The following is a 19,178-nucleotide window of genomic DNA, read 5'->3' as shown; positions in this document are numbered from 1 at the left end:
CCGTTGCTCGGGGACCGAAGGACTGAAGGTCTGAATCTGAGCCAAGCGTTTTCCGCCCTGCCTGGTCCTGTTGTTTCAGCAACTTACAAGTGGCCGAGAAAGGATATCCCAGCTGAAGCTAAAATAATTAGCTGGGGGCTAAGCAGGAGTCGCAAAAAATGAGAAGGCCACGAGGGGCAGCTCGAAGAGATAAAAGGGGGATAAAACAGTGACAAAGAATGTAAAACGAAGCCAGGTGAGGGAATACCTTAGGTTTTCCTCCACAATGGGAAGGGAAATATATTTGAATAAAATTGCAAGCTCAGAATCATGGTATCGTTAGAAACTACCAATTTAAATCCAAAACGGCCATATTTTATGGTAGTTGGACTAAAACCATTGTAATTATATAGATATTTTAAAGTGCTATGATTAACTGTTTTATATCTGTCTTAATTTGGTCATTTTAAAATAAATTAAAAAAATATAATCGGTTTTTTTTTAATTAATTTAAAACTTATGTGCTTATATAAAGGATATGTATCATCTTAAGCCTTCAAAAGAAACAGTTTACAATAATTCAGTAGGATGCTGCAGGCGCAGGATGCGTTAACATTTGTACCCCAAACTAGCGAACCTTGCAGCTTAAAGGGTAAACACTCGCAACTCCACCGCTATCGTTTGTTTGCTTCCTGATCCGCGTGGCCAGCTGACGGGGTGAACAACCCCCTGTCTGTTCAAATTCGCACCACTCATCTAGGTCAGCTGGCGGTCGTTTCCTCCGACGCACCGCCATCTCATTTTCCGGTTGACAGGAGCCCTTTGATTCCAGCACATCACCTGACAATTTGTTGACTCAACTAATCTCCTTCTCCGCCGCCCTTCCACCCACTCCCGTTTCAGATGCCCAGGATGGGGAGACGTCACAAACACTGCCATCATCGGTTGTGCGCTTCATCTTCATCTCCGCTGCAGCGGCTGGTGGAACTGCAGCTCCTTCTGCCGGCGCTCCTCGTCGTCCTGCTAGCCACCACCCTAGGACTCGCCTGCCGCGTCTCCGAGTTCTCCTGCAAGGGCAGCGGGAACAGCGGCACCATCTGCGTGCCTCTGGACAAATACTGCGACGGACGCAGCGATTGCGCCGATGGCAGCGATGAGCCCAAACATTGCTCAGGTGAGTGAGTGCCGCCAGCTGTCGTGGCGGAGAGTACAGTGAACAATCGAAGGAGTGAACTTATGAAACTTATGAACTTTAAAGGCAGCTTTGCTGGGCCTCCAGCAATAAGCACAAACAATTTAATATTTATAGAGGCAACGCTGCGTATGAGTACTGCATCCTATGTCAGTTAACTATCAGTTAACGAATATATACACATTCGATTGTTTACTCTGCTTACCCCAGTGCACCCACTGCAGTCACATCCTTCTTTTCCGCCCCCACAGTCTGCAATCGTACATATTATGGCGATATCGGACGCACCTATGCCATAAAAGTGCCAACGCCACAGTGGAATAAATTGCCCTTCCTCTGTCACTTGACATTCACAGCATCCGGTCATGATCAAGGCGACATTGTTCAGGTGAGTAGGGGGTGGTGGGCAGGTCGGGTTGTTGGACAGTGCTGGGAAGGATTGAGGTACTGGTACCTAACTGCAGTCGATTGACATTTTATTTGATTGTTTATTTTCTAAGTACTGATTTTCTGTATTCAAATTGCATTATAATATTTCTGATTTGATATCGAAAAACTGTTTCGTAGCCAAACAAGTTATAAGCCTTTAAGAAAATATTTGCCATCGATCAAATTGTTTAACTCCCTTATCAAGTTGACTGTATCTTTTTAAGCCGTTCGGATTAATAGCTTGCATACTACAAAAAAGTTTCATTATATTTTTGATTGCCAGTACTGGACTATAAAGAAAGTGTACCTAAGTAGAGGAGCAAGAAGTGGTACCTGCGCAGCTCTGGTGCTGCGGAATCAGAGTGGAGTGTTTGTCCATCTCGTGTTGTAGTCCACTGTCCGTAGTCCGTTGTCCGTATTCCGTTGTCCGTAGTCCGTTGTCCGTTGTCCGTTTGTTGGCTTTAGTGCGCCGTAGCTCAAAGATTAGCCGTGCGTCAGCGAAATAAAAGTGCAATGCACACACACACATGTTCTGGAGGGCAGAGGGAGGAGTGTCCTGCAGGAGGAGTTCGCTCTGACGGGAACCAACCCACACACACACACACGCCGCCAGGAGACAGCGACACGCACAAATGCACCGCCGTGAAGTATTCCGAGGCACCTCCCCCCGCCCAACAATGGCACTCCGATTCGCACATATCACACGAGGGTCTTTATGTGTCCGCCACCGGGACGAGGTATATGGGTTCTGTTCGGAGTGTGACTGGTACAGTGGGGACTGCGGGATAATGACTCTCTCTTACTTTAATGGTACATACAAATTACATAAGATTTGGTAATACATATTTCCCTAATGCATAAACGGACTGGGCAGAAAAAGGCAGTTTATATTTTTTGAGATACATATTTTATAGAAAAGTGATGGAATATTTAAAAAGGGTGCCAAAATTGTAAGTGGACTTAATCAATTTAAAATTGCTTGGGTGGATATCGTACTTCCAGAAATACTTCCCGCGCTACCAGGGTATTCTGAATACACGTATATCCGATGGTCGCATTCCTGCTTGTTAGGCAGAATGTCTCCATTTCTCGCCTTGGCGGCATATCCTGACATTTTTGGTGGTGCTGGCATTTGGAGCGTGCTTAATTAGGACTTCCAGCGATTGCAGTTGAATCCCAGCCATGCCGCCCGCCTCTTAAATGGAACGGAGATCTTTAAACTGCCCTTGGGCACCCCCATAATAGAAGACGGTAAAACAGAATGGGGCAGGGATGCTGGAGGCAGGCGCAGAAATAAGCAAACAAGTCGAGCGGCTCAGGAGGAGTGAAAACACCCACGTTGACAATGAAATTAGACACGCTTCAAAACATTTTTGGCGAGCTGTCAGAGAAACGTCAATTTCAATTTTGAAAATAATTGATTTCCCCTGCAATTTGCGTAAACATCGCAATGAGCAGTTGAGTCCCAGGAAGTGGTAGTCAGCAAATCTGTTTTCCAGCTCCCACGACGTCCCATTTGCTCCTTAAATTCCCCAATCCGCTTGGGAGTCTCGCACATCCATATATACATACCTATATGCACATATATATGAGCAAATGTGGCAAGATGTATGCAAAATGTTCCTTCGTGGGCTTTGCACCCTGCACAAATCTGTCATGCATAAGTTATAACTTTTATTTTGTGTTGCCGAATTCGTAGAACACTTTTTGACAGAACGGGGATACACCTAAAACAGTTTTATGATATTCCGGACCTAATTGTCACTTGGCTATAAAATCTATACCTTAATACATCTTTATTTGAATAGTACTATTCATGCTCTTTCAGTACTTTTCCATACCTATTTACCCACTTCATGGATGTGTAGTTCAGTGTACATTTTCTCATCGCCCTTCATCGTGGCATATAAATCATGCGGTTGGCTTTCCGAGGCTGCCGTTTTTTCCGCTTTCCCTGCGATTTTCATATATTTTTTGGTTCCCACCCTGGTGCGTCTGTGTGGGAAATTGCTTGAAATAATAATGTTAGACATTGGCGCGGGCGAGGATTCGATGGAAGGATGCGATGTTGTCCGGACTGTCTGTTTGTACATATTGATTGATGATTGTCAGCCGGAGTCCCAGAACTTCGCGGAAGGGAGAAGTTTAAATTGCCTGGGACTCAGCCAAGCAGCCATGGGCTAATTTTTAATGGAAACACCTTAGCCCAAACTCTGGAATATGTTAGCTGTAATCAAATAGCCGATAGCGCCAGCTTTTTTTATAATTAAAGCTTGTTTTGAACGCCCTTAATGGGCGGGATAATTTATGCAACAAACAACGAAAGGGAAACTTTCTACTGGTAAAAGGCAGGCAGAACATTTCATTAATCAAGTAGTTTTTTAATGCCATTTATTTATTTTTGCATTGTAAACTGGTTTTATTGCAAGAATTTTAAAATGTGCACGTATTATTTTCCAAATAATTCGATGTATTTTCATGCCCAATTAGTATGACAATTAGAATGAAAATGATATTACTCCTTTGTCGCCTGCTTAGTTAAACAGTGCTGATGGAATTTTGCGAAATATTGGTATTTGTATTTTGTGGTCGAGCTCATGATGGATTTATTGTGTGATAATTTTAATAGGAGACCTAATTTACTGCTGCAAACAAATCGTAAATAACCCCACTGACCACTATTTAAAGTGCCTGTTAATGCAGTAAGTTTTCCTTAAAGTACTTAAATTTTCCCAGCTTGTCACGTCGAAGACCAAAAAACTTGTAGAGGAAAAAAACCTTAGAACATGAGAGAACTTCTTAAATAGCACACACTACACATAAATTATGCTTCCCCATTTGCCCAGGAGAATTTCCGGGACGAGAAGTCTACGTTGGAGTCCATAGCAAACTTGCAGATGCAAAAGTTTTTCACAGAATTTCCTCTGTCGTTCCGTCGCCGCTTCTAATGAAGCCACAAATGCCATGTGCGATGTGGATTTCCCTCCCTCATTTTGCTCGCTGTCACTTTTGCCTTTGTTTAATATTTCAAATTGGAAGTGAAAATCTCTTCGTGTGCGTAGGTGTTGGGAAATTCGGCCAAATGAAAAGCAATTGGCAGCCAACTGAAACCCGAGGCCGAACCCTTTTATTGGAATTTTTTTTCCACTTTTCGACACACACTCTGGCAGGCATTTATTTGCATATTTTATTAAGAAAATACATGTGCCGCACGAGTACATAATGTACATATTGCATACAGGATTAGACACTTGACTTTCTGCCTCACAACTTCCTTACTTTGACCTTGACTTGACTTCCTCTCAAGGCAGTGTGAATGCGGTATTATCTTTTTTATGGCCAATCAAGTATGCAAACAGTGGGCGTTGTGCTGTTCCCTACATTATTCGCAAATGGAGTTTCATTTGCATAGCTTTAAGCAAATATAAAATATAGTGTTAGTGCCCTGAAATGCCGGGCTAAACTGAGCTCCAAAGGATTTGGGATAAACTTTGAATGAATATACATAGCAGTAATAATAGTAAGCCTCTTAATAGTAGAGATGGTATTCAAAATTTAAAAAGTTCTGAATCCACAATATAAGTTAGCTATAGTTAATCATATAAATAAGCGAGTTAAGTAAGCTTCGTTTTAAAGTTATTTGTAATCCACGCTCATTTCATTGTATTTTTATAAGACATTCGAAACTTATGACTCGTATTAGGTAGCAGCTACCTACATTTTTTACTGCACTTACAAGATTAATACAATTTCAAATTCGATTCCTTCAGATCATCTTTGATGGCTTCACGGTGGGAAGGTTCGACGAGGGCATGGTCGACACGGATGTGGATGGTTATGAAACGAACCTCAGTCCCACGGGCGAGTTGCCAGGATGTCCCGAGGGTTTCATGCAGGTGAGTGGGCTGGAATTCCATTTATTAAAATTCATGTTACGTGATAATAAAAATAGTTTGCGGGAAATTGTGTCCGGGTGCTTGCACTCCATTTGCTTGCGTTGGGGGCCATAATTTCATGCCCAAGTGGGTGGTGCTGGGATTCGATGGGTTGGGGGTGCTGGGTGGTTGGAAAATCCGGGCGAGGACTTTGGCTTGTCATCATTGGTAGCTTTCCTCGATGTCGCCGTCGTCGGCGCTGTCGCTGTCGCTGTCGCCGTCGTTCGATTCAATCAATGTCCGAGTAATTCTGTAATTTTCTGTTTGGTTCTCTGTTGACAAATACCACATTAGCCCGGCAAATTGAATTGAATGTTGCGCCTGTGTGCGTCTCTTTGCCTGATATCCCTGTCTGTGTGTGTCCTGCCGATCCCGGGATTGGGAGCTTGAGTGCTGTAGTGCTGTAAGTGTTGTTGGGTCACATCCATTTGCCCTTCTGCGGGCCGAAAGGAAAACTATTTAACATGTACCAGGACTCTGGCTCCGCCAGTGGATCTGTGTGCGTGGTGTATATTTTTATCGCAAATTTTGCGGACACGTTTGGAAACCATGGCTGTAGCTGGTTCCTAGTGCTGTGCTGCTGTCCTCGCCCTTGTAATGGTAAAACCAAAATCCTGTCTAAATAAAATGTACGAAAGAGCTCACTAAATCCCTGTAATTGACTTGTGCAATATGTTTGAATGTCCCTCCGCTTCGCAAATGTATCCGCTTGTGTCTCAGTTTTTGTTTCAGCTTGCGTTTCTGCATCGGTATCTTTATCTGGGTTTCGGGTTGACTGGCCCTGCTGGAATCGCTTTTGATAAAGCCCAGACGGACTGCTCGCTTCTCCTCCTTTTCCCAGAACCCTTGAGCTGTTTTAATTTGGGGATTAAATAAAATATTCGCACAGAAGTGCTGAAATACAAATGCCAAACGAGATGTGCAAGTTCACATAATCCTCTGTCTTAGGAGGAGTTTGGAATATGAAGTGGTCAGCGGGGTGGTCTATAAAAATTAAAGCACCTGGAACTGTTGGAATATAGATAACATGTTTTTCTGGTACCTTTTTTGCACTTCATAAGTACTTGTGGCTTCACTATACATACTATACCTTCCATAATTATAGATGGTACCTAAAATCTCCAAAAGAATTTCCTACTCCATCCCAGAGTTCCTGCCTTTTTACCGGCACTATAGACTCTTATTGGTTGCATTTTCCACCGCCCGGTATAAAGAGCCTTTCCGCCTCCTGTCCGACTGTTGGAAAACCATAAACCTCTATTAGTTTAGCTACGTAGGCCCCCGAATCCCGGACTTTTTCCGCCGCCCCTCTGTCCCTGCCGGCCCCTTTGTGCAACAATAAATTTAAACAAGCGTGGGGCGTGCGCTGACATTTTGCGGCGGTCGTCCCAAAAACTGAAAAACGGCGCTGGACCAAGGGATATGGAATAGCCATCCAGTGCAGCCATCGCAGGCACTCCTGGGCTGTCCTGTTGAGGTTTCATTTGGCGCTTGACATGTGTACGGAGTTGAGGGATTTCCGCAAGGACATGGGCGTGCGGGAGGGGCTGGCTAACAGGCATGCATCTAGTTTTTCCTGCCGCTGCATTTTCCGGCAGCAGCGGCTTTCATACGCTCGCAGAGGGTAAGTGTAATTCCATTAGGGGCTTCAATTAAGAGGGGATCCTGTTTTTAAAATGCCAGCAAATTAAATAATAATATCATAAAAATCCAATAGTAGTTTTTTAAAGTAAAAACATATTTTCTTTTTAACTAACACTAGTTAATTGTCAATGTAAATTGTAAGATAAAGTTGAAAATATATTATATTATTAATAGGGGCTCAGCCCTAAAATCAGTAACCTATTGTATTTGTTTATATAATTCCATATTTTGTTAAATTTTCCTTCGCCCTAGAAGGGCATTCAGAAATTCGTTGCGCAAGTCTAAATTGCTCCACGGCCTAAAAATTCAGTTAAATATTTTCAATTTTTTGCCGCTGCTCGTGCATTGTTCATTGTTGTACTTGCAGTCCTATATAGACTCGTAACTAACCGCAGGTTTGTGTTGCGTTTCCCCCTTAAAAACCTCCATTTCCATCGAAGCGGTTTTTTTCCAGTAGAGGCAATTTTAACTGCTGACGCGGTTTTGTAAGCCCCTGGCCCTCAGATCTGTATAAATAATGCGTGTCATGGCCTGGCCACATAAATTCTTGACCGAAACGGAAAATTTATATCCGCTGCCTTTCCCACATATACGGTTATATATGATTTACCCAGGTTCAGGCGCAGCACCCCGTGTCGAGTCTGAAGTTTCGGTTTAATCATTTATTCAATTTAGTTGGACATTCTGTCTCATGCATTTTGTAGCAGGCCAAAAGGGGAGTGAAACTGGGCTGTCCTTATCTTGACCTTTTCGGAATTATTTTTAATAATTCAGCACACAAACTCGCGCAGTTCTTAAGTAGAGGTAACGCTTAAACTCCTTAAGGTGAATTTGCATAGGTCCGCATTCTTTAAACTCAGTTCTTAGACACACACTCATCTATACTTTGTTTATTGAAGATCCTTTATCCAGAAACAAAATTCCTATTACTAACGCAGCCAGTTTTAGTCGGTATCTCGTTAGTTGAATCCAAATCTTCACTACTGCCCGCCCAAAACTCCCGCTGGACCTTTTGTATAATATTGTTAATCATAAATAATAAAGTTTATGCATAAACGTATTAACCTAAATCAACAGAGACAACAAAGTCAGGCGGACGGCGGAGGAGGAAGCTGTTATCCTTGGGTGTCCTTGCGAGAGCAGCTTGGCCAAATGACTCAATATTTGACAATCATAACATCCTGACCCTCTGCTTTCCTCCTACCAGCCAAGGACAACAACCGGAGGAGTGGAGGCATCTTGGTCCTGTCTCAGCTTGCCCATAGTTTTTATTGGTTAGTCCAGGGTATATTTGTACGTATGTATGTATGACATGGCTGAGAGCTAGGAACATAACTCAAGGTTTTGCTGAGCCTAGAATATATTTTTTGTAATTTATTGGCCTATCCCCTCTGCATTTGTATTGCAAATGAAAAGCCTTCACGGCTAGGTTACTTACTTGTTATATGCCAAACGCTTTAAATTACTATAAATCAAACAGAACGCGGAGACAGTCGGCCAGTGTTGGCATTATGCGCTTAAATTGTTTCACAATTAAGTGAAAAAACACTGTGCAGCAAAAGGCGTGGCATCTGGGGGAGAAAAAGGATGCGGAGCGAAACTGACAGGCGGCAGCTTTTGTTTATTGTTGGCAGATTATGAAGCGAGAAGGATTCTGCGGATGCCAGTATATCAACCATGCTGATAAAACTTTTATCGCACTCAGTGTGCTTCATGTGTGCGTATGGTTGCAATCCCCGAGAACCGAACAATGTATTTCAGATATCTGTGGGGGTTACAGAATGCAGCCAAATTCCTATTAATATCTAAAAAGTTCTTAATGGATGAGGATGTAGTGAAACTAAATATTTTCAAGTACCTTCAACTGCATGAAAGCAATTTCTTGTATATTATTTCTAACATACCAATGGTTTGTTGTTTTGGACCAGATATTCGAATGTCCCATTTAACTTCAGTTTTCAATTCAAATATGTATATCAACTTGTATGCCCATTGAACGTTAACAAGTTTAGTAGGCCAACATTTCGACTGGCATATGAGCAAATGTTTGGCCAAAATGTCAGGCAATTATTAGCACGGCCCTAAAAAAACCTATAAAATTAAACCCATAGGCAATAGCCCAAAAAAGTTGCCTGCTACAATACTAATTCAATCAATTTAAAACCAACAGAAAATGTGGCAGAAATAGCAAGAGCAGATAGGCCAACTATGAAAAGGAGGGCAAAAAGGGGAATCGGGCTTAAAAGAACACACACACACAAGGACCAAGGCCCAATAATTCGTTATGATGTCGATGCTAATAACGCTCCAATGCACACAATGGACATGATGACGATGATGAAGAGGAACGAGCAGTGGGTTAAGATAGAGGGAAAGCTAAAGAGGGGAAAAGACAGTGCACTCAGAAAAATCTGAAAAAATCAAGCCACCAAAAAAGTACAAGCAAACAAGAATGAAAGCTAGCTTATGGAAGTTCAATTTTATTTACCCTTGCAATGAAAGTAAGATGTACCTTAAAATGAAAGTATTATAAACGAAAGCAAAGACTAAGAATATAGTCGTCCCATTTTAATCAGACTTAAGCCAAAATATGATGATTTTATTGATAAAGTCGATCAAACTAAAATCTCAGTTGTATATAGTCAAAAAAATGATGTGTACTGATTAAAAACTTGTTATGAATAAAAAAAGGAAAAGAAACTTTAGGAAAAAGATAAATGAAAATAATATTATATAATATAATATAATATAATATAATAGTTAAAATATAATGATAATATTATTTTTAATATTTTTCTATTTTTTAATATTTTTATATTATTATATTTTCTTAATAGGCTATGTAAATAGCTATAATCTATATACATCTATATACAGCTTTTCCGCATTTAGACATTTTTTTGAGTGCAAGAACTAGAGTCCTGGGAGCAGGACTCGTCCAGAGTTTGCAATGAATTTACACAAAATCGAAATCAGAAAATTACCATTATGCCGGGCAGTCAAGCCTGCCTGTGGCCCGACCTGCCAGGCCCATTTGCCCCATTCCATCCCCATTCCACCTCCAATCCAGCCCCAATTCCAAACCCAAACCAAATCCACTATTCATCCTGGCGATGAGATAGAGGAGGATGGCCGACGGACTGGCCATTGCCATTCAATATGACAGCAGCAACGGACCGACAAGACTCCAGTGCAACTGCAACTCTAACCAGTTACAAATATTGGCCAGACCTCGATTGGCGACTTTGCAATTACAGCAAAAATTGTTGTTTGAGTTTGAGGCAGCCGCAGGACATGGGGCAGAAAGGACATGGAGGCTGCTGGGCTGGCCTCGTCGGCCGTCGGCCGTCGGCCGTCGGTTGTCGGTTCAGTGCAAATAACCCATTAACTAAAAACTTAATCAATTGGAACCTCAGTGTAAATGAGCTGCCGCTGCCATTGCCATCGCCATCGCCATTGCCGTTGAACCAACGCCGTTGCCGTTGCCGTTTTCCGATCCCCACATTTATCGACTGGTGGCCACTGACCCAGGCCGCAGGCAGCAGAAAAGAATTGCAAACCGGAACCGGCAGTGTCCTCATCGTCCTGGTATTAGCAATATTAATGCTGCCTGTGCGAGCAGGCTCAATAGATGTCAGTTGTCCTGGGGCGAAAGGATTTGTGTGATTTTGCGCCGTTTGCCGGGCTTTCATAGTTCAGGAACTTCGCGTGAGTTCCGAAGTATTTACCTTAAAAACCGTTGACACATAGAATTTTATTTAATTCAATTAAAATATATAAATATAAACATTTGAAAAATTTATTTGAATATATTCAGAAAATACTTACTCTATTCATAATGTATTTTTTAATGTATCTTTTAACTGGTGCGCTAAAAATATTTTTAGTTTGCACACATATATTTTTCAAAACTACTATGGTTAACTAGAAATTGCTGGCAAAGTTATTATGTTGGATAGTGGAATTTGTTTAAAATGTATGAAATACAAACTTGATTGATTTCTTTTTGAATATATTTTTTTCAAAATTAGCTTGAGTTATGATACAAAATTGAGGAAATGGATCTCCATTGCTCAGCATTAAGGGCAGAGTACTTCAACGCCCCATTTAAAGTTCGCACTCTTTTTTCGGCTCCGTTAATATTTTAGCCCCATTCGTTTGGCAGGCTTTGGGGGTCCCTTTTTTGGTCACGAGGTAAATACATTTATGGGGCAGCATTTGCAGTTGTCGCTTCCACGGATGCAGTGTTGGTTCAGCTGCTGGTCGCACACCTTCAACTGTTGCCAACGGTTTTCCGCATGCATAAAATACCTGGCCAAAAGTGGGGTACACTGCGCTTTGGTACCGCTGCCAAGTGGCATGTTGCGTTGGAAAGCGGGAAAGCGGGAAAGTGGGGACGTGGGAAGGCGGGAAAACAATCGAATATTAAGCGGAGAGGCGGCAGGGAGAAGAAAAAATTACACTGCACAACACAACACGCACTCATAATCCATTAGCCCACGCCAGGTGGCCCCTGCAACGTGCGTATATTAATTTTCCATGCGTTTTTCACCAACCCCGTGCCAATAAAATCAATATGGCCGTTCGAACTCTATAACTTAACCCAATTTTTTAATGCGCCCACGACAGTGTGTGTGCCACATACGTACTCGTATGTGCTTTATGGGCTTTAAATGGTGCACCACGGCATTTTGCCAAGCTGGGCGAAATTGCTTTTAGCCTTTCTGTTTGGCTGTTTGGCTGTTTGGCTGTCTGTGGGCGTGTCAGCAACGAAACAAACTTGATTTTTAATTAATTAAATTTTTATTTATTTACTTGGCAGCTCAGCGAATTGGGACGCCCATTCACCGGCGGCTCCTGGTGCGGCAAGGCCACCGGACCGCAATTGTACTTCAGCGAAACATCCACGGTGACAGCCTCGGTGAAGGTGAGTGCAAGTGCAAGTGAGAGGGGGCATGCGGGAAAGGGACGGGGAGCCTTGGGAGCCTCCGCTCAACTGTGTGTGCTCAAATTGCATACTCTACCAGCACTTCGGGCCCTTTAGCTTGGCGCATCTGCTGGGATTTGATTAAAACAAAGTATAAGTGATGTAGTATAAGAAATAGTGGTTAAAAGTACATATTAAAGTATAGAAACTTACAATTTAATTTTAATTGGCTAGGTTCATTTAGGCAACACATTTCATTTAATTATAAATGCACTATCAGCAAGCTTATCTTTTTCCAGTGTCGACGATGCATTATGGGCCTTATGTTTCCATCTGCATAAGGGGAGGACTCGCCACCTCTTCAATTACCAAGCAGAGAATGTAATCTTCAGCTTAAGCCAAAGTTTACATGTCCAGCCTTTCATTTTAAATTGAACAACTTTTTCCGCGCACACCACACTGCGTGTGCGTAATATTTTCTTGAGGCTGTCAGCCAGCGAAGCAGTTCCACTGCCACTTTTTGATTAATTTTTAAATAAACGCGCTGCCATAAAAATGGACAAATGGAGGAGGCATCGAAAAGGACACGTCCATGGGAAACTCTTGGCCGGAAATATGGTTTCAGTTACTGCCGTCGAGTTGCCGCGCATAAATTATGAAAATTAATAAAAGTTCACTCGCCATGTGAGAGGAAACTTCTTCGGACACTTCTTGTCTGCAAAGTGTTGACGAGCAGTTGACATGGCAACGGGGGAAAATCAAAGGAGAAATCACAGATGGCATAATTGAAGAGAAATTGCGTGTCGAGATGAAAATTTGCACTCGTTAAGCATCCAATTGTATTGTTTTCTATCGAGGAGGCGGTCTTCTTTTAAGTAATGGAAGAGTCGTGTGAAGTCAATCGGAAGCCATTGAAAAATACTACTTACATATCTTTTTTTCCTCTCTTTTGGCTGTATTTTAATTACTTAAATTGCTAATTGTTAATGGCTTAAAGCGTTGCTTATGAGGGCGGTTGAACTCGGTTAGCAGAAGTTTCAGTTGTTTTACATCACAGGGAAATAAGTTGAGTCACGTTTCCGCTGAAGCATTTCACCTTGATTCACCCTTTTTGGCGTTTTAACATTTCAAATTGCATTCTACGACCGCTTTCCATTTTCTTGCAGGTATTTCATCCGCCACGCAATATCCGAGACGAGAAGCCCTTTGAGTTCAGCATAAGATATAAATTTATAAGCCAGTCGGATGCAGTTGTGAGGTAAGTTGCAGCACCGAATCGCACTGGCAAACTGACAAATATCTGTGCAGCCCGAAAAGTATTCAATAGATATTGGTTCGGTGCATTTCCCCTTTGCGACTTCCCCCTCCAGTCTTCCAAGGGGGGTAATGCCATCAGTTGCCTCAGCTTTTCATCTTTCCATAGATGTTTCTATTCCTGGCACTGACTCGATTCAAAGGCTCTTGCTTAGAACTTAAATCTTTCTGCCCGAAAGAACAATGCCACTTGGTTGCCCTGGGGATGGCTTTTCGGGAAATTCCGAATCGAAGGAGGTTGCCTGCATAAAACATGAGCCGTGTTCTGTCTAGTTTCTCAATACAGGTTTATCCTCACCTCATGTATTTGCACTGCAATCCATTTGTGCTGGTGCCTAGGCATGTGTCAAATTTGTCTCCGTATCGCTTTTCCTCCTCCCTCCTGCCTCCCTTCTCCTCCCCTTCCTTTTCCAAGTGCCGCGCTTTTTGTTTGCAGGTGGAAAATTAGAGCGAGAGGAAAATAGAAATTGAAATGTATTTTTACGCCTGAATAGGTTGCACAGAATTTACAAGTCATTGCCACACTGCGAGAACATTCCGTAGGTTGTCCAGATATTATAAACAATCCACTGTTGCTAGTTCCTTTTTACGAAGGAAACCTCAATACATAGGGAACTTTGTTAACCCAAATTATTTCTGCTTACCAAGCTAAGCAAAATAAGCTGTAATATTACATAACTTATTTGTATCAATTACTAGCTTTTTGTGAGTATTCATGAACTAGGAATGTGCAGCTTCAAAGATTAGGTTCGAAATATTAGATTACATTTTCTTGCTCATTTAAAGTGGTAAATACGAATATTTAGCTAGTGAATTTTCCGTTCGGTGTCCGCCAATCGTGTGCACACCATTAGCAAACCAAACAATGATCAGAACCAGAACCCAGCAGTGACCGTCTATACACGTGAGTGTAGAAAGGTGGGCGTGACGGCGTGTGGGCGTAGGTGCGTGTGCGTCCCGTAGCACATTTTATGCAAATTGCAGGTCTTTGTGTTGTTGGTGGCGCTGGCCCGGCCTTAAATACCATTCAAAATGTAGGCGCACGGACCGAAGGCGAAAAGGACGCAGAACCAGAATGAAAATTGCTAAACTCGCACAACACTTAGTGAACTGAGAACTGAACCTTTTGGCCTCTTTTCCAGATACGGCCTGCCCGATAAGCCGCTCGAATTGGGCCGTGTGACACCCGGCACCTATTGTACCAGGCAATTCGACGAGTGCTATCGGAACAAGTGTCGCCTGCAAAGTCCGAATTATCCTGGCATGTATCCGAGGAACGTAACCTGCTACTGGACGATCCGGCAGAAGGAAGTCCCGACCAGCAAGCACGCCATGATTGCAGTTAGCCAGGAAAATCAGCACAAGGCCTTGGTAAAGCGGTAAGTCGGGACTGGGGATTGTGGGCGGGGATTGGCCCGAAGAATCTCGAATGAATACCTGCATTGGAGAGCATTAAATAAGCATTACCATTCTGTCCGACGGGTTCGAGTGCCGAATTGAATGGGATATGTGCACATACTTGTATGTACATATCCCGGCCAGACAAAGTGCATCTGCATCTGCATTTGTATGACAAATTTCAATTTGGCAAATTGCTAGGCGAAGTACCAGTTTGCAGTTTGTTAACTGACGGCACAAATGAAACTGTTTCGTGTCCGAGAATGTTAAGCATTCGTCGCCAAAAAGTTTTGTATATTCCAATTAAATGCAGCAAACTGGCAGCCGATGCAATTTGTATGCAAAACCGTATTAAAGGACAGTATGTGAAGTTTGTAATTGAATTGATGGGATTAGGCAAATGTATTTTTGATATTAGCTGACATTTATTTTCGACTCTGGGAGAGAATATCTGGGTTTTCTGCTCAGGTGTACACAAAGTTCCATTCTAAAAAGTTTGTTATTGAAACAATGAAGAAGAAAAAAAACAGCACACTCATTGGAAAAATGACGTACAAAATAGATTGAAAAAATATTTATTACATTGTAACAATTGTATGTCTACACTTCTCACACACTTGTAAATAATATTTGTATTACTTTAGCTTTTACTATGATTTTGACCCCAGCTGTAACCATTTTCTGGCCTGGCTTTGGCAAATGAAAATGTTTTCATTGCATTTCGATTTGATTGCTTTTCTCCGTTTTTCAATTGTACATATTGTTCGTGCTCTCTGGCTAACCTCTCCAATATGATTCCTATTTTTCCGCCCACACTCACAGCTCAATAGCCAGCTTTAATAAAACCTCCCGGTCCATTCGAGCCTGGTCGGACTGTACAGGTGAACGGGACCATTTAATTTTCTACGACGGCAGCTCCACCAACGACCCTGTTTTGGCCAAGTACTGCGGAGGAGATTGGTTGCCACGCGTCGTTTCACGGTACGTCCAACTATAAAATTGCACAAGTATTTCTCACATTTTATAGGATATCATATACTTTATCTTAATCAGAGAGAACGAGGGAAAAGAGGGCCGCAGACAGACATAGGACATTTATTTAACGCCACTTCTCCTTGCTATGAAAAAGTTAAATATAAGCACAGCAGAACTCATAATACATTTACAAGAAAGGATAGACAGGCATTTTTAATGAGCATGTGTGTGTGAGACTGTGCCACTATGCGAGTTTGTAAGTATCGCCCACAGTGATGACGCAAATGCTCTCTAACTTTTAGGATGTGTGAAATTTTGGGGGTATGCATTCTTAAACCAAACAAATCAATTAAGTTTAAACAAAACAAAAGATAACAAAAAATTGTCTTAATTCATATGAAGAAAAGGAAAGGTCTTTACTAAACTGTGAGATGCATCCTAGGCAAAAGTAATTTTCGGATCACTGTAAGACGGGAATCCCCTTTCCGCATCACTGGCAAGTGATGTGCATGTGTGTGTGGCTGGGAACCGCAGCCTAGTGCACTGCACTGCAGTTTTGGCTCGGGGCGCATGTGTTCCTATTCAGTTACACATAGATACAAAGCCGCTCACACAGATACAAAACGGGCGAGTGTGTGCGCCCTGCAATTGTGCGCAATGCTTAAGCAAAACCGGAAATTGGGTTGCTCTGCAGACAGTAACCGAAGGACAGACTCCGAGATCGACCGACAGACAGTCGGAGCGAAAAGTGAAAAAGAGATGCGAAATTCGAGATACAGATACAGATACACTCGCACACAAGCCCCTCCTTGCAGCCTCAGAAAACAGAAAACAGCCCAGCGCACACATAGATATAAATAGATTTATGCTGTCGGTTGAAACTTTGCTAGTGCCATCTATTGAAAACCTTTTCACATGATGCATGTGATTTATGCAATGGCGAAATTTTGCTCATTAGTTTCCAAGTTGCCAGCATTTAGATCATCAACCATAAATTCTTAAAGGCTCGCCAGGCTTTCAAAAGCAGTTTTAAGTTTCCAAACTCCGGCGCACACATGCACACCTGCGGAGTTGTCCTGGAGTTTGGCTTAAGCAATTAAAATGCAGCCACTAATCGGCGTAGTTTCGCATTAGTTAGTGGAACTAGTTCGCTCGTTAGTGGAAAGCTGCTCGGTCTGCATACTTTTTGCTGCCTTAACTCTTAATCCGCTTCATTTTCGGAAGTAAGATTTGTTGAGCGTCAGCAATATAATTATAAATGCCCCTTTGCTTTCGCCTGAAAACAGCCACCAATAAGAATACTAACTGAAAGAAATCCTAAATAGGCAAAGTAACGCTTGTAAAAATTACCTGCTCTACAAATAATAAGTAAAGACAGCCAACTGAGGGACTCATATATACATTAACATAGTTTACTAACAAATGAATTTAGCTCGAAATTGTTACTCTACACGCACTCTGTATCTTCGTAAGGCAGCAAAGTAATTTAATCCCCATAAAACAAGTAACACATTTATCTCCCAAATACTAAACTACCAACTCATTGAGTTTATATTGTCATAAATTCTTGGAAGTCTGCTCTCGATGTGCTTAAGAACACTTTCGGGACATCCCCAAAATGCTAGGATGCAGCTCTCAGCCACGCCCACGCATTTCCATGGATTCAAGTGGCCTAGTTGCCCAAACCCATAACTCCCACCACAACCACCTTAAGCCCCCTCTGACGGCGCCTCTGGCCATTTATCTTGCACTTGAGCGTTTGTTTTTGTTGTCTTTGGGTCTTTGGTCAGGGCCAAAAGTTTGCTCTTTTCCAGGGTCTGGGTCTCCTCCGCCCACTTGGTGACCTCTTGAGACATGCACATAAACTCTGATTTTTTTAACTGGACTGGCTCATGCAGCTGTAAAAACAAATCGTGAAAGATCTCAGGCAATCAATTTTCAAATTAATGTATTCATTTTGGGCGGCAAAAGTGGAAAAACATTTGAAGGCTGCACGCAAAATACTTAAACAGCCTGCTAGCAGCTATTCCATAGTTAAATAGCAATTACTACTTGTATATCAAAACCTAAAGGCTTGCCAAGTTCTCACCCAAGTGTGGCAATGTTTTAAAAAGTAGTTCAAAACATATTAAATTGTGTCGTTTTAAGAAGTCGGCCCAGCGATGGTGAGATCTGCGCCTGTGCCCCTTAATCTCTTAATGAGTTGCACTCTCGCATTTATTGACATCCTTTCCGTATCCTTGGGAAAATCTCATAAGCGCGCACAGGTGCCAAAAAGAGGGCGACGGGATCGGGGAAAGCACATCAAATATGCATAGAGCGTAATATGCACATGAAGGAGAAAACGAACGAGGCAAAAGACGCTCACAGAACTTGATGGAAAAGTGGGTGCCCGAGAAAAACGGCAGTAAGAAGCCATGGTCGTAGCTCATGCCGCGCTTTTCCTTCCACCGACACCGCACTCGTCTTCCACATCTTCTTCTTGCAGGACACGGAAAACAATTTCCTCCGTGGGCTACACTGTTGATTAAAATGTTTCAAAGAAATGTTAGTTGATATTTGCCAATTGTTACAAATTATCTTAACGGATTCGATGTTTATTCTTAGGTAATGAAATTATCTTCTTAAAATGTTCAAATATTCAAAGCGTAATATTCGCAATACCCAACAGCAAAAAGCCAGCTCACAACAATTTACCTAACAAGTCAAAACGCTATGTTAATTCAAGTATTGCAATGATGGCTTCCTAGCTCTGCTTAGTTGTATGTTTATTGTGCAGTTTTCCGAATTTTCCCGTGCGCCATGTCAACGTCATACGCGACATGAGCACACGAATTACAGATGCACACACACACGCGCGCTGGAAAAGTCCTCCTTCTGCGCCTGCAAACATCGCTCGCTTTGCTTCTCACCTCAGACATGGTTCTCTGACTTTATGCGAAAATCGCATATGCACACAAAGACGGGGAAAATGAGTGAGATGGGTGGGGCTTGGGGCTGGAGGAAGCTACATACGAATTATTAATTTCCCAGCGCAACTTAAAATTGCAACAAGCTAAAGGTGCCGTGAGACGTTGGTATTTTATTGGTCTCTTTTTTTACTTGCTCGCATTTCCCTTTTTTGGGGGGAGTGTGGGATGGAAAAGCTGGAAAAGTTGTGTTTCCATCTCAGCTGCAGCTGCAGCAGCGGCAGCAGCAGCACCAGCTGTTGATTTTCCTCTAAGTAAATGTTAATTTTTGTTAGCCAAGAAAAGAAAAACTCAAAGCGATAACTTTTTAAATTGCATATTAATTTTTTATGGCGTAAATTTTCCACCCCTCCCCCTCGCACTCCTTTCCACTCAACCTGCTTTTTGTGGTTGCACTTTGCGGATTAGACTTGATG

General features: G+C 42.3%; 1 protein-coding gene across 1 annotated transcript in view; it reads left to right on the top strand.

Moving 5' to 3' along the window:
• The window catches only part of LOC6545512, a 66,830-nt gene that overhangs the window by 21,686 nt on the left and 25,966 nt on the right, over positions 1-19,178 (top strand). Inside the window, exons 2-8 of the mRNA XM_001973290.3 lie at positions 883-1,153; positions 1,423-1,559; positions 5,371-5,496; positions 12,002-12,106; positions 13,273-13,364; positions 14,563-14,799; positions 15,641-15,799. Coding sequence (XP_001973326.3) covers positions 883-1,153; positions 1,423-1,559; positions 5,371-5,496; positions 12,002-12,106; positions 13,273-13,364; positions 14,563-14,799; positions 15,641-15,799 — 1,127 coding nt within the window. The remainder of the gene's footprint in view (positions 1-882; positions 1,154-1,422; positions 1,560-5,370; positions 5,497-12,001; positions 12,107-13,272; positions 13,365-14,562; positions 14,800-15,640; positions 15,800-19,178) is intronic.

The sequence above is a fragment of the Drosophila erecta genome, unplaced genomic scaffold (assembly GCF_003286155.1).
Source record: "Drosophila erecta strain 14021-0224.00,06,07 unplaced genomic scaffold, DereRS2 tig00000021-arrow-pilon, whole genome shotgun sequence".
NCBI lineage: Eukaryota > Metazoa > Arthropoda > Insecta > Diptera > Drosophilidae > Drosophila > Drosophila erecta.
The sequence above is the reverse complement of the archived record's forward strand: the minus strand, read 5'-3'. Positions and strand labels throughout refer to the sequence as shown.